The sequence below is a fragment of the Microcaecilia unicolor genome, chromosome 2, assembly GCF_901765095.1.
Source record: "Microcaecilia unicolor chromosome 2, aMicUni1.1, whole genome shotgun sequence".
In the NCBI taxonomy this organism is placed as follows: domain Eukaryota; kingdom Metazoa; phylum Chordata; class Amphibia; order Gymnophiona; family Siphonopidae; genus Microcaecilia; species Microcaecilia unicolor.
Window position 1 is genome coordinate 538,192,819 of NC_044032.1, and position 24,134 is coordinate 538,216,952.

General features: G+C 44.9%; 1 protein-coding gene across 2 annotated transcripts in view; it reads left to right on the forward strand.

The window, feature by feature from the left end:
* WDR19 (WD repeat domain 19) overlaps window positions 1-24,134 on the forward strand; it is a 565,820-nt gene that overhangs the window by 448,805 nt on the left and 92,881 nt on the right. For both annotated transcript variants that reach the window (XM_030191304.1, XM_030191303.1), the window contains exon 29: window positions 13,700-13,777. In XM_030191304.1, coding sequence (XP_030047164.1) covers window positions 13,700-13,777 — 78 coding nt within the window. The remainder of the gene's footprint in view (window positions 1-13,699; window positions 13,778-24,134) is intronic.

Consider the following 24,134-nt stretch of genomic DNA (forward strand, 5'->3'; position numbering starts at 1 on the left):
CCAACAGCAAACAATCGAGCAGATGGGAAGCAGAAGAAGAGGGTGTACTGATGTAACACCGTTACTGCTGCTGAGACAACACTTGGGCGGGTACTGGTTCCGTCCGTGTCGTCAGGAATGGTGTCACCTTCCAAATAAGTGCCGTCAAAGTCGTTGGACCAATGGGAATTGGTTTCAAATAACTGCTCAGAGTCACACTTATCAACAGGGTAAAGTCCAGTGTTCTGTAGGTCTGGTGGATCTGGTTCCTTGATATCGTCAAGGGCAGCAAGGTTCTCAGCAGTTGGTTCCCTGCGGAGAACTTTGCCAGTGGGGGAGGGTGGTGGTATTAAAACTTTCACAGGAGTGGTTGGGAAAGGTGGTATTGGTATAGGAACTTTATGTAGGGAAATAGTCTGTAAGGGAATGAGCTCTTCTGGAGTGAACAGCGGCGGAACTTGCTGTGGCATTTATCTGGCGTGATTCGGGAAGTACAAATGTAGAATGTCGAGCAGCTCACTGATGTTGCTGTGCAAATTCTGTACTGTTGAAAACGCAACAGACTCTTGTTCTTCCAGATTCAACTGTCCTGCTAAGTTGCGGATTTGGGTGAGATCTTCTGCAAGGTTACGGATTCGGATGAGACGGATGTGAAGATCTACGTATGGAAGTGGGAGTGCTGGAACAGTTGGAGGAGGAGGTGAGGATGGCAACTCAAATGCTGGTTCAAATACAGGTGGTTGTTCAGATGGTGATTCTGGAGAATCAGCGAAGGTTTGGATGACAATGTCAGCCAGATCAAGGAGGTGCGATTCAGGAGATGGATGGTCTAAGTTGATTAAGTGGTTAAGTCTTTGGTCGAGTTGATCAAGATGGTTCAAGAGTGTTGGATGTGGGGTCGGTGGTCTTGGGCTCAGTGGCGGTGGAGATGGAGTTTGTGGCGGGACAGGTCTCTCCAGTGGCTGCTGTGCTGGAAACATCAATGGAAACATCCAGGAGGCCTGATTCGGTATTCGGGTAGACTCGTATATCTTTCAGATGGACCCAGGATGTGTGGTCCTCAAGCTTAGCAGCTGTAGCTGACAGAGCTTCGATCTTGAAGGGGCCAACGTAGATGGGATCTCGCCAGGTTTTGTGGGTGTAATAACGCCGATGCACTAGATCGCCCACTTTGTAAGGGGGGGATCTATTGGCATCACAATCCCCTCTTCTGTCCGAAATGGCCTGTGGAATTGAGGACAGAGAACTTACAATAGTCTGTAAGATATCCCAATATACTGAGTATTGATCGGACACTTGAGTGTCTGGATTGCCAGGTATAAGTCGCATTGGGCGACCTGTACATAATTGGAAAGGCGTCAGTTTAAGGGAAGAGGATGGAGTGGCACGAAGTGATAAGAGTGCCAGTGGGAGGGCATCAAGCCAATTCTTTATCCCATTTGCCATAAGCTGACGCATTTTGGTTTTCAGCAATCCATTGTATCTTTCAACCAAACCATTACTGGTGGGTTTGTAGACACTGACTGTTCTATGCGTAATGCCAAGTGCTGGAAGAAGATTCTGCAGCAGTTCATTTACAAAGTGTGTACCATTATCTGTGGTTATTTTGCCAGGAATACCAAATCGAGGAATAATTTCATTGCACAGTGATTGTGCCATGGTTTGTGCGGTTTCTCTAGAGCAAGGGAAAGCTTCCACCCACCTAGAGAAAGCGTCCACGCAGACAAGCAGATACCGTTTACCACGAACAGGTGTCAGCATATCTGTGAAATCAATATACCAATGTTGGCCAGGTCCCTGGACAACAGGTAAATGACCTGAAGGAATGACAGGTCCTCGTTTAGGTGTATACAGAAAACATTTGTAACAATTATGAACCACAGTGTGACACATGGGCATCATTTGGGGAGCCCATAGTTTGGAAGACAGTTGATCATACAATGTATTAGCATTTAAATGCAAAGGGTAATGGAGGGCATGCAGGAGGAGAGACAAAACATGCTGTGAAACACATAATTGACCGTTGGGATGGGTCCAAATACCATTAGGATTAAGAAAACAGCCTGCTTGCTTCCACAAGGTGATTTCTGCTTGTGTAAGTGAGGACGTGAGGGTAGAAGAGAAGTCGGAGGTTAGGGATTCAGAGGTTACAGGAGGAGTAGGCTCGTTCTGAGGACACTGCGGTACTGGAGATAAGGGAGGGGTAATGATGGGGGGAGTAGGAAAAAAGGGAGGGGTACTTGGAGAGGAGGAATCAGATTGTGTGGAATCGGAAGGAGTTGAAGGAGGCGTGTCAAGAAGTGGTGCTTCGGACGCAATGACCGGAAGTGCCGCATCGGCAGCGGTTCCGGAAGGAAGACTGGAAAGGGAAGTGACCTCACGGGCTAGTTCATCAGCAGCATGGTTGCCGTTGATGGCGAAGGAAAAGACTGTCTCCTGATGTGCCTTTATCCAGGAGATACTGGTGCGGAGGCCCTTTTGATGGCGCTGCTGCAGCGCGTCAAAAAGAGCAGTCCATAACGGTAAGTGACTTAGGGGTTGTCCAGTTGAGGAAATCATACCCCTCTGGTTCCATTTGCGGACATGGGAGTGCAAGGAAGCAAAAACATAGTCTGAGTCAGTGACAATGCTCAAATCTGAGTGTAGTGCTTTCAATAGCAGAACGTATAAAACAGCAGCAAGTTCTGCAGTTTGGGCGGTGAATGCCTCTGGCAGTCTAAATTGTACAGGGTCGAGTATATGTTCTTCGGGTGTGTAGCGTAGGGCGGCAAAACCAGCTACCCCGTTTTGCTGAGAACCATCTGTAAACCAAACCTCGCCACTCTGCAAGATTTCAGAATGTACATGGAGAGATTCGGGTACAGATAATTGGGTAGTGCACTCATGGGGAAAGATAGCATTCTGTGCTGTCTCTGTTACAGTGAGCAATGGATCCAAACGTTGAAGGTCAGTTAAAGTTAATGGGTGAATGGAGTGCACTACACTAAACAAAAGTACTTGATACTTTTGCAAACGGCAGACAGTCATGTGACTGATCTGTTTGTCCAATAGATATTTAACATCATGGGACGTGTGGAGAATCACCGGAAGGTGAGGAATGTAGCTGTATAGTTTGGTAACAGCAGTACTGGCGGCAACAAGACCTTTCTCACAAGTTGCAAATGCTCTTTCAACGGGTGAAAAAGTTCCTGAAAGGTAACCACATGCAAGATCATCATGTTCTTGTGTGATTAGGCAAGACCAAGTATCCTCAGTATGCACAACCCAAAGGTGCACATCCTGAGACACATCAATTGTTGCCAACGGTGAGGAAAGCATAACATCTTTCACAAGGGCCATAAGATCAGCTGTTTCCTGAGCTGTAAAGTGTAAGGGTTCATGTTTCACTTTCTGTTTACCTTGTAGTTTCATGTAAAATGGCTGAGTACGGGCGGAATAATTGGGTATCCAAAGGCGACAGAAGTTTAGCATGCCAAGGACACCTCTGAGATCAGAAACTGTTGTGGGCATACGCAAAGAAGAAACGTGTTGCAGGGTATCGGGACCCAGGCCCTTCTGACGGGGGCCAGTGTGATGGCCAAGGAAGGTAACATGTGTCTGAGCAACTTTTAATTTCTTTCTGTTAACTTTGTAGCCTTTCGTAGCAAGAAAGCCTAGAAAGTCACAGGTGACTTGAACACAAGTGTCAAAGTCAGGGCATGTAATAAGCATGTCATCCACATACTGAACAATAGAAGTATGTGGTGGGAGAACATACCTATCACGTTTAAATTCCTGTATGTGTTCTGCTAGAGTTTGGGAAAAGATGGTAGGACTGTCTGTGAATCCCTGGGGAAGGCGAGTCCACTGATATGTTGTGTTATTGAATTGGAAGGCCGTTAGCGGACGGCTTACAGGGTCGAGAGTGATGGAAAAGAAGGCGTTGGATAAATCAATAGTGGAATGGTATGTCTGCAAGGAGATGCTATTGAGGAGAGTAGTCGGGTTTTCCAAATTTGGGAATGTAGCGTAAGTGAGGTCATTTAGCGCTCGTAAGTCTTGTACTATACGGAAGGCGCCAGGTTCTTTCTTTGGGACAGGGAACAATGGAGTGTTGTATGGTGAATTACATTTTTCAATGATGCCTTGCTGTAATAAGGAATCAATTTGTTCCTGAGCTCCAGCAATAACTTCAGGCTTCAGTGGATATTGGGCGATTTTGGGGCCTTTACAGCCAGGTAAGAGCTGGATACGATGGGGAGGACCTGTTACTTGACCATAGGGCTTATCAGGTGTGGCCCAAAGGAAACCCGGCAAATAATTCAGCGCCACCTCTATTTGTTTCTCAACCATAGAAGTGACAGCCATCATGAGTGAAGTGCTTTCATTAGGGGAAGGATCAAAATGAATTTCAAAATGAAACAATGTCAGCAGATCTCTTCCCAGTAAATTGACAGGATACAGTGGAGCATACAAAAAGGGAGCTGATAGTTGTAGATCGGCATATTTAGTTGGCAAGGGTTCAAGCAGTGGTGTGTCCGTCGGGACACCATCAAATCCTGTGGTGGTAATATTGTTTGGGGAAACTTTGAGAAACTTTTGCAGTTTGTGCGGAACATGGGCAAGCACAGAGCGAGAAGCGCCTGTGTCAATTAAAAAGGGGACGGGAACATCACAGATTAACAAGGTGATCATAGGATCATCCAATCCTGCTGCAGTGCGGACCACGCCTAGTCACTGTGGGCGACGTTGATCTGGGTTCCATAGAGGGAAGGACTGGCGTTCTGGGGGATTTTGACGGTTTTGACGGCGGATTTGATTCATAAGTGCATTTTGTGGTGGTAGCGAGCATTCCCGTGCATAATGACCGTATTGCTGACAGCGATAGCACTGGACATCTGGAAAGCGATCAGGACTGGGCCGGGAACGGTAGTCTCTGGGTCGTCTATTGGAATCAGGCGGGCCCCTTGGGGGACCTCGCTGAGGTTGAGCGCGACGACCTCTTTCTTCAGGGTAATCATTTCTACGGTCTGGTCGGTATGGCCGTGGGCCCTGATTTCGGGTGTTATTGTCATAGCGTTGATCAGCATACATAACAATAACAGGGGGAGAGGTTTCGGGGGTATTAGGATCTGTGTCAGAGCTCTTGGAGGCTCTTTTCTCTTTGAGATCTTCCGTTTGCAGCACTTCTAAGTTAGTGCGTACTGTCTTACGATGTTGAGCTTCATCTTGCTTACTTTTAATAAGCCGTCTGCAATGATGAAGGATGTGTTCTCGAATCTTTGGCCATTTTTCCAATTGGAGGCCAACTGTATTCTCCAATTTATTTTTAATCTCTGCAGGTAAGGTTCCCTTAAGTAAATGGTAGAACACTGGAAGGGCATTATCAGAGTCAAATTTTTCCTCCGTCTCTTCTTTAAAGAGATCTTGGAGTCTGAGCAAGTAAGCCTCAATAGGCTCTGAATCCATTTCCCATCTTTGGGAAGTGATAACTGAAAAATCTTTAAGAGCCGGATACATGGTCCGGATTTCCTGAAATACTTTGGTCTGAATCTCTGTTAAAGGATTGCCATCATACTGTGTATCTGTTACAAATTTGGCATAACCTGATTGAGTGAATATGTCAGTGACACTGGCGTGTGGGGTTCTGCCCAAAAGCGCTTTCATATCACCGACTGACAGGGTGGTACCCAGTGTAATGTCCTGTAATTTCTTTAACCATCGGTTGCCTCCCATTGCAATATCTGGGAGTTGTAGTATTAGGCTATTTAATTCAACAGCCGACAGTGGGGTGTACTCTGTATGAGGGACACCCCCTGACATCTTATTCAGCAGGGGAAAGAGTTTTACTTTCTCAAAGGGTTTAACCAATGAAGATGTAAGAAGATCGATCGCGGCGGTGGGGGGGAATTGATTCTCATACTTTTTCCAAACCTGAAGACCCTGGATTAGATAAAGGGTTGTTTGCTGATCCCAATGGGGGTCAGGGTGGTCATAAATAAGATCTCGCACTAACGAGAGCTTGTCAGACCGCAAGGATCCTTCACGTGGGAAGAGGGCAGACTGGGGCTGGAGAGCCTCAGACCATCCTGCAAGGTTATCAATCCATGGCTGAACATAATGCCATGAGTTCTCATGTAAGGCGACATATTGGGCAGGTGTGCTAGGACTGGATAAGATAGGTTCTGTACTGATATTCAGACCTGTAGAGTGACGGGGACTGTCAATGACTGCTAGGCAGCGGCTGGATCCCTCATTAGTAAGATAACTTCGAGGGTGCCGCTGTCTGGTGTGATGAGAAATAACATCATGTTGTTGGGGTAATTCGGATCTTGGTGCAACAGATGCAACAGTGTCCGGGATATCAGAACGCGGTTGTGTTGACAGGGACTTGCGCAAGGAACGAAGTCCTTCTGAAACGAACGCGAGGTCATCTCCCATACTGGCCAATGTATGACCATATTGCATAGGTCGTTCTCCAGTGGGGACTGGGGTAGTAAGGGGAAGAGCCTTAGGGAAAGTGAGACGAGGTGAATCGCTATCTTGAAGAGAGGAAAAATCGAGTATCGGAGGAGGCTCGTTTCGAATATCCTCCATGTCAGATTTTGTTGGGAGTTGTTGTTTTAAAACTTCCCATGCTTCTTCTAATGGGGAGGGTCTTACCTTTGGTTGCCCCTCTTTAGCCGGTATCTGAACCTTTGGCCGTGCACCTAACGTATCCCATCTAGGGGGAGTAGAACATTCAGGTGCAAGAATGGGCATGGATGGATTATCCGAGTCAGGGGGTAATTTTACATAACCCTGATCGTATAATTCCTGACAAATTGCGCGTGCCTGTGTGGCAGGACTGCATGGAACAAAACCCATCTGTCGTAACTGAGACAGAGGAGGGCATGGTAATGATGGCGGGGGCAGGGGACCAGTTTGAGCCGAGGAGTCCAAATGTGGTGGTGGGGGTGATGTCTGAGTTGTATGTCCCATATATGGGTAAGTAGTCGTTTGGGTGGTCATGTGTGAGGTCATTCCTGATCCAAGTGCTGGACAGAGGGAGGTCTGGGCAGCCGCGTCAGTTTGACTGGTAGCTGGGCGTTGGATGTTGACCGGAACCGGTGGGTTCTGGACACAAGGATATTGTTCAATAATGGGAGGGGGTATCTCAATCTCATAACCTCCAATAGTGCGATAGACATGACGTGTCTGTGGGGTCAGAGTCTGGGTCTGAGTAGTTACTTGCATCGTTGGAGCAGTTGTGACAGTGGGCGACTGAGCGATAGTCTGAGCCACTGGTATTGTTGCGGGGGTTATGGGCGGTTGAGTTGGTGCCGACCCCTGGGACATAGGGAGAGGGTTCTTTTGAGATGAAAGAGGAGATATATCAACAACACCAGCAATGTGCACAGTGGTAGGTGGGTCGAAAATCGCAGGAGCTAGAGATCCCGCAGTCAGCGAAGGTGTCACTGTTTGAGAGCCCTGGGATGAGGAGGTCCCCGTCTGAGATCCCAGGGAATTCTGTAGCAGAGGATCGGTGATAGGTTTATCACAATATCCTGGGGGTATTGGGGTATATCCCACTGCACATGGTAGCAACTTAGTGGTGCTTGCGGCAGCAGCTGCGTCATAAGGTGGTGGGGCAGTAGGTGTCACTGGATCTTGGTAGGGGGCTTGATCAGTATCGGATTTACCTAAACTCCTTTCGTGCAATAAGTATGAACTTATTAATAGCAGCTAAATGTTTATCCCTAGATTTTCCTGTTTTGTTGGACTCATTGTAGCAGACCAAGGCTTGGAGTTTGCCCTGATCAAATGAGCCCTTTGATGGCCATTCCAGTCCTTGATCCTTAGCGGACCAAGCGGTATGCCAGGTTTGACATAAGCGGGTAAGTTCTTTCCTATCAGCGGGAAAGAAATTAAGGACTCTTTCCAGGGGACTAGGGGATGAGGAGGGGGACATAGTGGAATCTGAAATAGGGGGAAGACAATCCACATAGGAACTCATAGGAAGGTGTATTCAATATAATGCAATATCTACAAGTGAGATGGTGCAAGTTAAATATCTAAGATCTATAACAGGGGCAACTAAAGTATACAAACAATAACGTGCAAGGAAAAACAGGAATTCATGCTGTTCTATTATAGGCACAAGCTACCTTATGGCTGCTGCGAAGTAGGGAGAATGAAAAATAGTACATGGATGAGTTGGCTGTTGGCTCTGGATGTTTGTTTGTGCTAAGGGAACGGAACTCACAAGCAAATGATCAAAAGCCCTGTGCTGTTCCAAACAGCGCTCTAAAAATAGCGCTGGAACAGCGCAGGGTGTTATTGGACCAATGATCAGAGATAATGACATGCAAATTAAAGCATGCAATTATCTCTGATCAGGGGTAAAAGTGCGGGAGGATTGTGCCTGAGCATTCGCACAATCCTCCCGCACTTGTTTGACAGGTCTAGTCTGTCAAAAGCCAAGACCTAAACACAGAAGCTGGAGGTCCATGGGACCACCAGACCCCAACTACCCCTGCCCCGAGCAAGGTCTCCAGCCCCCCCTAACCCCCCTCCCCTTTGCATTAGCAAGGGGTCCCTGGTGGTCCAGTGGGCCGCTGTCAATCCCCCTACCCCCCTACCTTGAGTTGGAGGAGGGAGGTAGCCTGCCTCCCTTCGATGCCGCCTACAAAATGGCGGCACCGAGCCCTGCCTAGGATATGCTGGTCAGGGCTTCACACCATATAAGGGAAAAAACTAATGCTGGGGGGGGTAGGGGGACTGAAGACCCACCGGATCTCCAGCCCTCCCTGAACTGTGTCAGGAGGGGATCGGGGGGACCGGAGGTCCGCTGAACCTCCATTCCCCCTGTCACTGGGGGTCGGGTCATTGGTCACCCCCTGGGCCACCAGGGACTTTTTAGAAATGCTGGGGGGATAGGGGGGCTGGAGACCCACCGGATCTCCAGCCCTCCCTGGACCAGGGGACAGGAGGTCCAGCCCCCTGTCGCTGGGAAGGGGGGGTCGTCGGTTCCTGTAGGGGTTGCTTCATTGTGGGGAATGGGGGCCTGCTAGCATACAAATGCATGCTGGACAAGGCTCACTATTCCTCCCCAATGGTCTGCAAACACTAACGACCAAAAAAAGCAACACTGGACGTTAAAGATAGAGATAATAGCTGTCCTTTATTCTGAAAAAGACCCGACATGGCCCATGTCGGGTCTTTTTCAGACCCCTGAGGCAGGCGTTTGTGCGCCAAAACACGGCCCGTGTCGGGTCTTTTTCAGAATAAAGGACGGCTATTATCTCTATCTTGAAGGCCCAGCGTTGCTTTTTTTTGGTCTGTGGTGTATACTGTATTACCCTCTCTTTTGTGACTGCAAACACTAACACCAGCTCGGATCTGATGTAGGGTTTGCCACGGCCAGCAAGTCAATCTTTGGCGCACTGGTCGCTGATCATTGGGGATGAATAGTTTTACAATTCATTGCATGCTATTTGCGCTAAGAGCTCTGTTTTGCATGCATTTGCATGCTAGTTGCGTTCAGAGCCCGCGAGCGCATTGTTTCACGCGCTCGGGGACTCTGATCATGAGGCGATAGCAAATGCAGGCACTAGCATGACGCTAACAGCCTCTAGCGCTGGCACTTGCTTCTGATCATCTGTATGTCATTGACTTATTGTGAGAAATGTCTAAAAAATATATCTGGCAAGAAGCTATTTTGGACTTCATTAACTTGTTATATGGGAACATATTACTGACTGAAAAGTCAGATAAAAAAGCTAGGTTAAGAAGAAGCAATTCCTCTTAGATTGATTGATTGATTGATTTCTATCTCGGTGAGGATTGGAGATGAACTGATTTCAGATAAGCTGGATCCTTGCAGTTGTTACAACCGTAAGACAGTAAGTGAACTATTCAGCCCACTAAGGTATAGACAGCCAGCAAGTGCTAGTTTATTTATTTTTATTTATTTATTAGGATTTATTTACCGCCTTTTGAAGGAATTCACTCAAGGCGGTGTACAGTAAGAATAGATCAAACATGAGCAATAGGTAATTAGAGCAGTAAAAATATTCGAACAACAATACAAAGTATGGCATGGTATACTACTTGCAATGACAACACAATATGTACTAGAACATTATAATTGGTAGTGAAGGGTATGGCAAAGTTGTAACATATAGATGAGTAAGAAAGTAGGAAGAATTAGAAAGTAAGGTTATTGATTTGAAGAAAGTTGCACGTGAGCTCAGAGAGATGGTTAAATATTATCTCAGCTAGGGTAGGAGTGGATAAACATGTCCCGCTGCAGAATGTGCAGCCCGAGTCAATCCTTGTGTGTGTGAATGAGACTAACAAGTTAGTTACTTCTTCCATTAAAGGCTTGGTTGAAGAGCCAAGCTTTCACCTGCTTCCTGAAGTAGAGGTAGTCTTGTGTTAAGCGGAGCTTTTCAGTCAGTGCATTCCAGAGTGTGGGGGCTACCCCGGAGAAGGTTCGCTTGCGGATATCACATCGTGCAATGTCTTTTGGAGAGGGTGTAGTTGTGAAAGTCCTTGGGAGGACCTTAGTGTCCTTGGCGGTGTGTGGAGGATCATCCTATTCTTCAGATACTCAGGGCCATTTCCTTTCAGGACCTTGAAGATCAGACATAGAGTTTTAAATATAGCCCTGTATTGTACTGGTAGCCAATGAAGTTTTTGCAAAAATGGTGTGATGTGGTCACTTCGCTTGCAACCTTCTGTGAGTCTTGCTGCTGTATTCTGAATCAACTGGAGCTGGTGCAGGCCCTTTGTAGTCAGACCATTGTATAGTGCATGGTAGTAATCCAGTCTTGATGTTACCATGGCATGCACAACTGGGATAAGATTTTCCTTCTCGATATAAGGAGAGAGGCAGCACAGCTGTCGCAAATAGTAGAAGCAGCTCTTGAAGGTTGCTTGGATTTGGGGAATCAGAGTAAGTGTTGAATCTAACTGTATTCCAAGGTTCCTGACTTGTGATTTGAGGGGGAGTTCATACTTCCCAAAAGGGATTTTGATGTCAGGTATGTATCCACTTGTGTTAGGGACCCTGAGAAGCTCGGTTTTACTTGGGTTCAGGCAAAGTTTGTTGTGTTTAGCCCATTCTTGAATTGATGTTAGACAAGTAATCAGTTTATTCAAGGATGTAGGTAAGTCAGGCTCAATGGGTATGAGTAGCAGCACATCATCCGCATAGATGTAGAACTGAGTGTCCATTGATCAAATCAGCTCAGCTAGTGGCTTGAGGTAGATATTGAACAGAATAGGTGACAGTATCAATCCTTGTGGTACCCTGCAGGTCATTGTTCATGATGGTGATGAGCTGCTGCCAATCATTATGGATTGTTTCCTGTCTGATAGATAGGATCTGAGCCAGGCAAGTACTGTTCCATTGATACCTGTTTCTGTCAGTCGTGCTAGCAAGATATCATGATCCACAGTGTCAAAAGCTGCTGAGAAATCAAGCAGTACTAACATCGAGGCAAATCCCTTGTCTCGGTTTCTGTGAAGATCATCTAGCAGGGATACGAGGACTGTTTCTGTTCCATAACCAGGTCTGAATCCAGATTGACATGGATCTAGTCAGTTACTCTAGCCATTCATTAAGTTGAACACAGACTGTTTGTTCTAGAAACGGGATGTTGGATACTGGCCTGTAACTTTCAAGTTTGTCCTGGTCAAGGTTGTTTTTCTTCAGCAGAGGGCGAACCACTGCCCTTTTTAATGCTGTTGGTTGTTGCCCATTAGAAAGAGAGGTGTTCAAAATTTTTATGGTGCCTTCTATAAGGCCCATACTTGCCTGCTGCACTATCTTTGATGTGCAGAGATCGAGGGAGCAGGTAGTTGGTCAAATGTCTCTTAGGATTTTGTCAAGGCTCTCCTCTGTCGTTAGGTTATTTATTTATTTTATTTATTTGTTGCATTTGTACCCCACATCTTCCCACCTATTTGCAGGCTCAGTGTGGCTTACAATGCTCTGTTATGTCAGTCGCCATTCCAGAGTGAAAGATAACAATTGGTGTTACATTGAGAACATAGATGATATAATAGAGTTAAACAATTAAGCAAACAAATCTTGGAAGAAATCAGAGTATGAGGTAAAGTGGCGATATGTTACGATTACAGAGTGAAAGATAACAATTAGTGTTACATTGAGAAAGTAGATGATATAATAGAGTTAAACAATTAGCAAACAAATCTTAGAAGAAATCAATTCAGAATGTAAGGTAACGTGGCGATATGTTACGCTTACGGTTATTGATCATTGTGGTATGCCTTGTTGAAGAGAGAGGTTTTCAGAGATTTGCAGAAGTTAATTTGTAAGTTGTTTTTAGGTTAAGTGGCAGTGCGTTTCACAGCTGTGTGCTCATGTAGGAAAAGCAGGACGCATGTGCTAGTCTGTATTTTAGTCCTTTACAGCTGGGGAAGTGAAGATTGAGGAATGTGCGGGATGATCTTTTAGCGTTCCTGGGTGGTAAGTCGACCAGGTCTAACATGAGGCCGGGGCATCTCCGTGAATGATTTTATGAACTAGAGTGCAGACCTTGAATGCTATACGTTCTTTAAGTGGAAGCCAGTGTAGCTTTTCTCTTAGGGGTTTTGCACTTTCATACTTTGTTTTTCCAAATATGAGTCTAGCTGCAGTGTTCCATCTGTCTCTGTTAGGAGGGGGCGAGTTTGTGCACCCCTGGTTGACTGGTTGGGCACTAGGTGGGATTGCCTGTAAATCCTGGTGCTCTCTATAGAATTCCATTCCAAGAGGCTCTTAACACGTTTTACGTGGCACTTTTAGAGGGCTTTCTCACGTGTTTTGGGGTTTTTTTTTTTTTTTTTTTTGCAGGTCTTGTGCTAATGTCAAGGAGGTTTGATGACAGGAGACAGCATGATGTCACAAGTTTGAAGCTAGTCTCCACCAAAGGAGATTTTAATTCTCCTCATTGAAGCTGATGCCATCTTGGTAACCCAAAACAATGAAATTTATAGCGCAACAAGCTCCGCCTGTTGGCTTCAGCGCACTTAATGAGCCAGATAGGCTCATGTCATCTCCTGTTATCAAACTTCCTTGGTGTAGACAGCCAGCAAGTTCTAGTTAACTTTTCTTTCCAGGTGCTTTCTATAGAATTCCATTCCAAGGGGCTCTTAACATGTTCTTTGTGGCCCCTTTTAGAGGGTTAATGCAGTGGGCTGAGATCCTGGGGAACTGGGTTTGATTCCCACTGTAGCTCATGTGACTCTGGGTAAGTCACTTAATCCTCCATTACCCCAGGTACAAAACTTAGATTGTGAGCCCAGTAGTGACAGAAAAAGTACCTGTACAGAAGGTCATGTGCTAATGTTACCATTAGCATGCAGTTCTTGCAGAGGGTTAATGTGGGAGCACTTTAGGAGGCACTAAATGCTCTCATATTGACTCTGTATTAGTGTGTTGGGCAGTTAGCGCAAGCTGGCTAATGCTTCCACACCTGCTCTCTTCCCAAGCTTCACTCCTAGAAGAAAAAATCCTAAAAAATTCAGCAATGCATAGTTTTAACATGCAGAAACAGGAAACTACCGCAAAACACCTTAATGCATTTGTGCGGTAGCCTGTTACCACACACTAACCATATGTTAGGTGCTTAATGCATTTTATTAAAAGGGCCCTATGTCATTTGGTCCTGAAAAACAGTAAAATCTTTAAAGGCAGTTTGTTTGCTGCTGTTGTAGATATAAATTTAGAATTTTTTTTCCCATTGAACAGGTTGGACAGGCAAAAGATGACATACTGACCAATCAGTTAATAGACTATCTTATGGGTGCAAGTGATGGCATGCCCAAGGTACTGTATTCCTACTATTTATTTATTTATTTATTTATTTATTACATTTGTATTGTATCCCATATTTTCCCTCCTGAACTGTTTGATACAGTGGTGGAAATAAGTATTTGATCCCTTGCTGATTTTGTAAGTTTGCCCACTGACAAAGACATGAGCAGCCCATAATTGAAGGGTAGGTTATTGGTAACAGTGAGAGATAGCACATCACAAATTAAATCCGGAAAATCACATTGTGGAAAGTATATGAATTTATTTGCATTCTGCAGAGGGAAATAAGTATTTGATCCCCCACCAACCAGTAAGAGATCTGGCCCCTACAGACCAGGTAGATGCTCCAAATCAACTCGTTACCTGCATGACAGACAGCTGTCGGCAATGGTCACCTGTATGAAAGACACCTGTCCACAGACTCAGTGAATCAGTCAGACTCTAACCTCTACAAAATGGCCAAGAGCAAGGAGCTGTCTAAGGATGTCAGGGACAAGATCATACACCTGCACAAGGCTGGAATGGGCTACAAAACCATCAGTAAGACGCTGGGCGAGAAGGAGACAACTGTTGGTGCCATAGTAAGAAAATGGAAGAAGTACAAAATGACTGTCAATCGACAAAGATCTGGGGCTCCACGCAAAATCTCACCTCGTGGGGTATCCTTGATCATGAGGAAGGTTAGAAATCAGCCTACAACTACAAGGGGGGAACTTGTCAATGATCTCAAGGCAGCTGGGACCACTGTCACCACGAAAACCATTGGTAACACATTACGACATAACGGATTGCAATCCTGCAGTGCCCGCAAGGTCCCCCTGCTCCGGAAGGCACATGTGACGGCCCGTCTGAAGTTTGCCAGTGAACACCTGGATGATGCCGAGAGTGATTGGGAGAAGGTGCTGTGGTCAGATGAGACAAAAATTGAGCTCTTTGGCATGAACTCAACTCGCCGTGTTTGGAGGAAGAGAAATGCTGCCTATGACCCAAAGAACACTGTCCCCACTGTCAAGCATGGAGGTGGAAATGTTATGTTTTGGGGGTGTTTCTCTGCTAAGGGCACAGGACTACTTCACCGCATCAATGGGAGAATGGATGGGGCCATGTACCGTACAATTCTGAGTGACAACCTCCTTCCCTCCGCCAAGGCCTTAAAAATGGGTCGTGGCTGGGTCTTCCAGCACGACAATGACCCAAAACATACAGCCAAGGCAACAAAGGAGTGGCTCAGGAAGAAGCACATTAGGGTCATGGAGTGGCCTAGCCAGTCACCAGACCTTAATCCCATTGAAAACTTATGGAGGGAGCTGAAGCTGCGAGTTGCCAAGCGACAGCCCAGAACTCTTAATGATTTAGAGATGATCTGCAAAGAGGAGTGGACCAAAATTCCTCCTGACATGTGTGCAAACCTCATCATCAACTACAGAAGACGTCTGACCGCTGTGCTTGCCAACAAGGGTTTTGCCACCAAGTATTAGGTCTTGTTTGCCAGAGGGTTTAAATACTTATTTCCCTCTGCAGAATGCAAATAAATTCATATACTTTCCACAATGTGATTTTCCGGATTTAATTTGTGATGTGCTATCTCTCACTGTTACCAATAACCTACCCTTCAATTATGGGCTGCTCATGTCTTTGTCAGTGGGCAAACTTACAAAATCAGCAAGGGATCAAATACTTATTTCCACCACTGTATATTCTGATGCTGTATATCATGTCTTTGTCTTCTTTCATTTTTCAAAGCTACAGTAAAGTCTCGATCATCCGACATAAATGGGACTGACCCATTGTCAGATAAGTGAAAAGTTAGATAATACGGAAAACAATGGTAACCCCTCAAAAAATGCATAAACACAGGCTGTAAAATCAGGATCCCTTGTCACAACAGTGCTGTTTTGCTGTAAAATCAGGGTCCTGAGTCTGAAACAAATTGTCTCACTTGTGAAACTTCCTTCTGTGCCACACCAGAAAATGGATTGAGACTGATGATGTCAACTTGGGGGAGGGGGGGAGTCTGTCAGATATGCCAGCTGGTCGGATTAGTGAAGGTCAGATAATCGAGACTGTACTGTACTTTGTTTTTGGAAAAACAAAGTAATATATTTTTATGCATGTTTGGATCCTCTGTTATTTCTCCAAATTAGAGTGAAAATAACTGTTAACAAGTGCTGTCTTGTTTTTTCATTATTTGTTGCAATTTTGTCTTTGTGTGGTCTTTATTTAACATTTATAGCCTGCATCATTCACTCTCACAGCAATCATTTTCTCTGTAGAAAGGTCTTTTTTTTTCCGTCGCACATCTCTGCACTTTGGTGGATTGTCGTCCTGGTTAAAGCAAATGTTCTTCTTTTTATCCATTCTACATGCATTGAATTGGCAGTTCAGATTCTCTGAGGACAAGTAGGACAGAAGATTACCACATATGAGTGACATCACTGATGGAACCCCGACATGTATAAGAATATGCCATACTGGGTCAGACCAATGGTCCATCTAGCCCAGTATCCTGTTTCCAACAGTGGCCAATCCAGGTCACAAGTACCTGGCAGAAACCCATATAGTAGCATCATTTCATTCTATCAATCCCAGGGCAAGCAGTAGCTTCCCCATGTCTGGCCAGCGTTCAAAAAATTCTTGAAGCCTTTCGCAGGCCTGACCGCATCCTACCCGCCCAACTTGCGGAGGACCTGTGCTCTTCTTTTTTGTGTAGAGCTGTGCAGATGTCTATGACATATTTCTTCACAGACTTTTTTTCATGATCTTCCCTGCCTCTTCGGTATGAGTAGCGTAGGACCTTTTACTTTTCTTCTGTTCCTTTTTGTTTCTTCCTTTATTCCTTGGTGTTTTTAACACATTATTTTTTCACAGCTTGTAGCCCACTTACGCCTAATCTCTCCTTCTCTTTAAAAAGAAAAATAAAATTGAGCCATTTGATTTCACATTGGCTATTTTTACAACTATGTCCCAGAAAACTCCCAGGTGCAGCGGGGTCATGTCTGTGACTGGTCCAGAAAACTGGTGTCTGCCATTCCTGGGCCCTGCTCATCAGTCCTCTCATTGTAAATTCTATTTTAAAATGTAAAAAATAACCTGTAAGAGTCGAGAGGCTCCGTGCAAGGAATTTTGTTACACCAGTCCATTGACATCGGCATCTGAGACATCGGTCCCTATGGCTTCAGGAGCTGCACCGGACACTGGGGACACATTGGCAACAAGGAGGTTTCCCCTTGCCTTGACGCTAGGTGTTGGTAGCACCCGCTTGAGAAGAGCATCATTGGACCTGACCCCGAGGATCCATGAGGATTCCACATTATCCTTGTTGGCACTGAAGGAACCCAGTGTCATACATCCAGGAGCTCCAAGATACCAGCATCGCCAGTACCCAAGAAGCAGTGGTGCTGCGAGAACTTCTCCCCCTCCATAGAAGCAATGCTGATGTGCCACTCTTCCTGAAACTGGGGCATTTACTGTCATTTAAAGCAGATTTAAAAAAGTTTATCAATCTTCTTTTCTGTTTGCAACAACAAAAATGTGGAATGATTTGCCTACAGATCTTAGATATTTTAATAATTATTTCTTATTTCGGAAATCTCTGAACACTTGGTTATTTGAAAGATATTTGTCATAGGATGTGATAATTATATTTTATTTAGGATTTCTTTTAATGTATTATGCAAGTATAAGGGAGTTATATATGTATTTTCCTGGGTATGCCCAGCTTTTTTTTCTATGTAATCCGTGATGATCTGATAAGGTATTCACAGAATATTAGATTAGATTAGACTCCACCTCTAGTTCCGCTCTTACATCTTTCCATCTTCCGCCTAGACCGATATGCTCATATCACCCCTCTCCTCAAGTCACTTCACTGGCTTCCGATCAGGTACCGCATACGTTCAAGCTTCTTCTACTAACCTACAAATGCACTCAATCTGCAGCCCCTCACTACCTCTCTACCCTTATCTCCCCGTACGCTCCTACCCGAAACCTCCGCTCACAGGACAAATCCCTCCTCTCTGTTCCCTTCTCCACCATCGCCAACTCCAGGCTCCGCCCTTTCTGCCTTGCCTCTCCCTATGCTTGGAACAAACTTCCTGAGCCCATACGCCAAGCCCCCTCCCTGCCCATCTTTAAATCCTTGCTCAAAGCCCATCTCTTCAATGTCACCTTCGGCTCCTAACCATTTCACCTCTATCCAGTAGAGGAGTGTGGTAGCCGTGTTAGTCCACTCTTAAGGTTATCAATAGAAATCAAACAAAAAACATGGAAAAGAAAATAAGATGATACCTTTTTTATTGGACATAACTTAATACATTTCTTGATTAGCTTTCGAAGGTTGCCCTTCTTCGTCAGATCGGAAATAAGCAAATGTGCTAGCTGACAGTGTATATAAGTGAAAACATTCATAGTAATGCTTGAATGTTTTCACTTATATACACAGTCAGCTAGCACATTTGCTTATTTCCGATCTGACGAAGAAGGGCAACCTTCGAAAGCTAATCAAGAAATGTATTAAGTTATGCCCAATAAAAAAGGTATCATCTTATTTTCTTTTCCATGTTTTATTTTGTTTGATTTCTATTGATAACCTCTATCCAGGAAATCTAGACTGCCCCAATTTGACTGTCTGCACATGTTGTCCATTAGATTGTAAGCTGACTGCACATGTTGTCCTTTAGATTGTAAGTTCCTTTGAGCAGGGACTGTCCTTCTTTGTTAAACTGTACAGCGCTGTGTAACCCTAGTAGCGCTTTAGAAATGTTAAGTAGTAGTAGTAGTAGTAATGTCACTGCCCCAGCACTGGCCCTGTTTTTACCAATGCGTGCTCTCGAGGAGTGGTTCCGGGTCATGTGACAAAACAATAGAGTGGAGGAATAGCCTAGTGGTTAGAGCACCAGTCTTGATATCCAGAGGTGGCCAGTTCAAATCCCAACCTGCTCCTTGTGATCTTGGGCACTTAACCCTCCATTGCCTCAGGGACAGAGAAATATCCAGTGTACTTGAATGTAACTCACCTTGAGCTACTACTGAAAAAGTTGTGAGCTCACTTTGAGCTACAACTGAAAAACGTGTGAGCAAAATCCAAATAAATAAGTGTGACAAGGCGGTGTCCATGGCCAGAAGGATGCAAGGCTTCATAGACAGGGGTATAACCAGCAGAAGAAAGGAGGTGTTGATGCCCCTGTACAAGTCATTGGTGGGGCCCCACTTGTGTTCAGTTTTGGAGGCCATATCTTGCTAAGGACATAAAAAGACTTGAAGTGATTCAAAGAAAAGCAACCAAGACATATGAGGAGAGACTTGAGGACCTGAACATGTATACGCTGAAGGAAAGGAGAGACAGGGGTGACATGATACAGACATTCAATTATTTAAAAGGTATTAATTTACAAACAAACCTTTTCCAGGGATGAGAAGGTGGTAGAACTAGAGGACATAAATTGAGGTTGCAGGGGGTCCGACTCAGCAATAATATCAGGAAGTGCTTTTTCACAGAGAGGGTGGTAGATACCTGGAATACCCTCCCATGGGAGGTGGTGGAGATGAAAACGGTAATGGAATTCAAAAATGCATGGGATAAACACACAGGAATCCTGTATAGAAGGCATGGAGCCAAACAAGCTTAACAGTAATTAGATGGCAACACCAGTAATTGAGAAGCAAAGCCAGTTGCTGGGCAGACTTCTACAGTCTGTGCCCTGATCGTGGCTGGACAGATTCAGCTTCAGTAACTGGAGAAGGCCAGTGCCAGGCAGACCTCTACGGTCTGTGTCCTGAAAATGGCAAGGATAAATCAAGGTCAAGTATACATATGTAGTATCACGTCATACCTTATACTATGTTTATCTTGTTGGGTAGACTGGATGGACTGTACAGGTCTTTATTTGTCATCATCCATTATGTTACAGGAAGAACTGGAACAAATCCAAGTTTGGTGAAATTCCAAGGCATCAATCCTGACTGTAAGTGCCATCCCAGCCCATTCTGCAGACTTATGCCTTGTCTGTCGGGCATTTGTCGACACCAGTGCCCCGTTGCGCGTTGGAGCCAGCACTGACCAATCAGGTGCTCCTTTCATTGGCACTTGCAGCAGATGTGGGTGCTGCAGTTAAAAGAAAGAAAATTATCAGGGAAGACATAATTTATCCTTCCAGCCCATCAGGGAAGGAAGCGACCCTGGAGTTCTGGAGAGGACTTGTATCTTAATGCTCCCATCCAGAGCCTGATTATACATCCAGTGGTCCAAGGCAAGTGCAGATTTAGATGTCCGATGAGGAGGAGGTTGCTGAATGTGATGCAGACCACTCTTGGGAGTCTAAAGTGAACCAGAGGAGCCCTCAGAGGAGGGATCCCTTTGTCAGTCTCACACCTCTCTTCACTACAGGAAAGGAGAAAGTCTCCCCTAGAGGAACTCTCCTTTGTCCGCTTTTTGAGGGAGATGGCCAAAGCCCCAGGACCGAGATGTTGGATGTCCTTGATTGTGATTCTCCTCCTAAGGAAGCTGTGACAGGATATTGGATGTCCTTGATTGTGATTCTCCTCCTAAGGAAGCTGTGACAGTGCCCTTGCACCACATCTTGAATGCAGCACAGATGAAAAATTGAGAGACCCCCCCCCCCCCCACTCTCTGCATCCAGTAAATAAGAAGGCGGGCCCTATATACAGAGTCCAAAATGCTCCCCGATTCGAGAAGCCACAGCTTCCTCACCATTCTATAGTGGTCAAATCTGCCCTCAGAACGTCCAGATGTTCTAAGATCCATGCCTTCATGCCCCCAGGTAGGGATGCTCAAACTCTGAAGCCTTTTGGGAGCACAGTGTTCAGGGCTGTACGCTTTATCGCCCACATAAAGTCCCACCAGCTCTATATGAGCCTTTACTTGAAGAGTTTGGTGGGCAGCGTGGTGGAGTTTGTAGACACTCTACCTTCCGAGAAGGCTGCTGAACTCTGCCAGTTAGTAGCCATGCAGGAGTGTCGAAAGCCTGGGCAACCTATGTTGCTTTTAATGTGGCATCCAGGTTTTCCACTCTAGATATTAGTATGCACAGACTTGCATGGTTGTGTCTCAGACCTAGGATCTGCTGTTCAGGAAAAATTGGTGGATGTCTTTTGCCAAGGAGACAACATTTTTGGGGACAAGGTGGAAAAGACCAGTGACCTCATCAAGGAAAAAACTGATAACCATCAAGTCCCTATCCCAGCCCAGTCCCTCTGCGGCCTCCACCTCTCAGAGGTTTTCAGATGGTAGTCGAAAGAGTTCTTGCTACTCTCAAAAGTCTAGGTATACTTCCTTGACTCACCCTACCCAACAGTCCCAGGCCCCATGCTCTTGCCCTTTGCAGCAGCAGGCCCAGAAGTCCCAACCATCTCCCTAATGGAAGCAGGGAACAAGCTTTTGACTGGATCCAGCAGAGCATAGTCTCCATAAAAGTGCCCATTCCAGGCGGCCTACCAGAGGAAGGGAGGCTGCATTTTTTCCAAGCAAGGTGGCTTCTTATAACCTTGTACCGGTGAGTCCTTCATATAGTCCAGGAGGGCTACACACTTCATTGGTATTGAAGTATTCTATAACTTGGCGCCTAAGTGCTCTAGCACGTAACAGCAAAGAGGCATTCACATGGGAGGGGTATGGGCAGGTCATGGGCATTCCAACCATTCCAATGCATGCTTTATAGAATACTGTTGAGTTGTATGTACCTCGTGCCACATGTAGTCACAGACATTTACGCCTGCCATAGAACAGGGGTAAGTATGTCTAAATTTAGGTGCATCATTGCCGACTTATGCTAGTATTCTAAAAATGATTTGGTTTGCAAATTTGTCATAGAATACTAGATTAGTACTTGGGTTTTTGACGCCTAACTTTTAGCACCCTTTATAGAATTACCCCCGTGCACATTCTATCTCCAACCTTCTGATAGTAGGGGATATCAACCTTCACCTTGAAGATCCTAACTCAACAAACACGCACAAATGCAAAGATTTCTTCCAGTTATGGGATCTTCATTGGCCAAAAATGCAGCCAACCCATATTAAAGGACACACACTAGACATCATTACATACAAATTCTCCTCTGACTTAAATCTTGTACTAACAGACACAAAGTGGACAGCTATACCATGGTCTGACCACTACAAAGCAAACTTCTCCCTATAATGGCGAATGAAAGAACCACCCCACAGACAAGAACGAACAACCTACACCACGAGAGGCAAAATAGATCTGTTAACATTCTGGCAACAATTCTATAACAATGAATGGACAGCACTAACAGATTCAAACCAATTTCTTCAAGAATGGGACAATAGATGCAAAAACATATTAGACAGCATTGCACCACTTCAATCCAGAACCTCACATAGAAAGAACTCAATACCATGGTTCAGTGAAGAACTGAAAAAAACTAAAAACACACGTTAGAAGGTTAGAACGAACATGGAATAAAAAGAAAGACGACTACACACTCAACGCTTGGAAGCAACTACAAAGAAAATACGCCATCAGACAAACTAAAAGATCATATTACAGAACTAAAATTGGACCAAACTACAAGGATACACATAAACGTTTCCAACTCATGAACAAATTACTAAATACTACACCGGTTACTTCTAACAGCACAGACACACCAGCAGCAGACAATTTTGCAAAATACTTCAAAGAGAAAATTGTAAAGCTACGACTCACAATACCTGTCAACACCAGCGACTATATAAAACTCCTTGACTGTCTAGACCCAATCCCTGGTGAACACACAGCTGACAGAACCTGGACCAACTTCGACACACTCTCGGATGATACCATCTCCCAAGCGCTAAAAAGATTCGCCAAGTCCCACTGCAAACTAGACATATGCCCTAATAACCTTATAAAATTCGCCCCTCAACAACTCATATCAGACTTCACAAAACATTTGAATTATATGTTACAAAATGGACTTTTCCCAAAGGATAAAGGAAATATCCTACTCACCCCTATACCTAAGGACACAATGAAAAGTAGAAGTGACTTAAGCAACTACCGCCCAGTAGCATCTATCCCTCTGATAACCAAACTAACGGAAGGTATGATGACCAAGCAGCTCGCCAATTACTTAAATAAATTTGCAATACTTCATGACTCTCAATCAGGATTTGAAGCTAACCACAGCACCGAAACAGTACTAGTTACTCTCCTGACAAAAATTAAACAAACTAATGCAACCGGCAACAACATACTTCTCCTACAATTCGACATGTCCAGTGCTTTCGGCATGGTTGACCATGGAATGTTACTAAACATCCTAGAATACTTCGAAGTTGGAGGTAACGTTCTAAACTGGTTTAGAGGCCTCCTGACCACAAGATCATACAAAGTGATATCTAACTCGACTACATCAGCCCCATGGATACCTGAATGTGGAGTCCCCCAAGGATCTTCCCTCTCACCGACCCTCTTCAACCTAATGATGACACCCTTAGCCAGGTTACTATCCAATCAAAACCTCAATCCTTATATATACGCAGATGACGTCACGATCTACATCCCGTTCAAACACGACTTAAAGGAAATCACCAATGACATTAACCAAAGCTTCCAAATCATGCACTCATGGGCGGATGCATTTCAGTTGAAACTTAATGCAGAAAAAACATAATGTCTTATACTTACTTCGCAACATAACACAAGCAAATTCACCACAATAACCACACCAAACTTTTCCCTTCCTGTTTCAGACACCCTGAAAATTCTTGGAGTTACCATTGATCGAAATCTTACACTAGAAAGTCATGTGAAGAACACAACCAAGAAGATGTTCCATTCAATGTGAAAGCTTAAAAGAGTAAGACCTTTCTTCCCAAGGACCATCTTTCGCAGCCTGGTACAGTCAATGCTGCTGAGTTACCTTGACTACTGCAATGCCCTCTACACTGGTTGTAAAGAGCAAATCATCAAGAAACTTCAAACAGCCCAGAACACTGCAGCTAGATTCATATTTGGAAAAACAAAATATGAAAGTGCAAAACCCCTAAGAGAAAAGCTACACTGGCTGCCACTTAAAGAACGTATCGCGTTCAAGGTCTGCACTCTAGTTCATAAAATCATTCACGGAGATGCCCCGGCCTACATGTCAGACCTGGTTGACTTACCACCCAGGAGCGCTAAAAGATCATCCCGCACATTCCTCAATCTTCACTTCCCCAGCTGTAAAGGACTAAAATACAGACTAACACATGCGTCCAGCTTTTCCTACATGAGTAAGCAGCTGTGGAATGCACTGCCACTTCACCTAAAATCAATTTACGATCTAATTAACTTTCGTAAATCACTGAAGACCTATCTCTTCAACAAGGCATAAAACAACGATCAGTAATTGCAATCGTAACA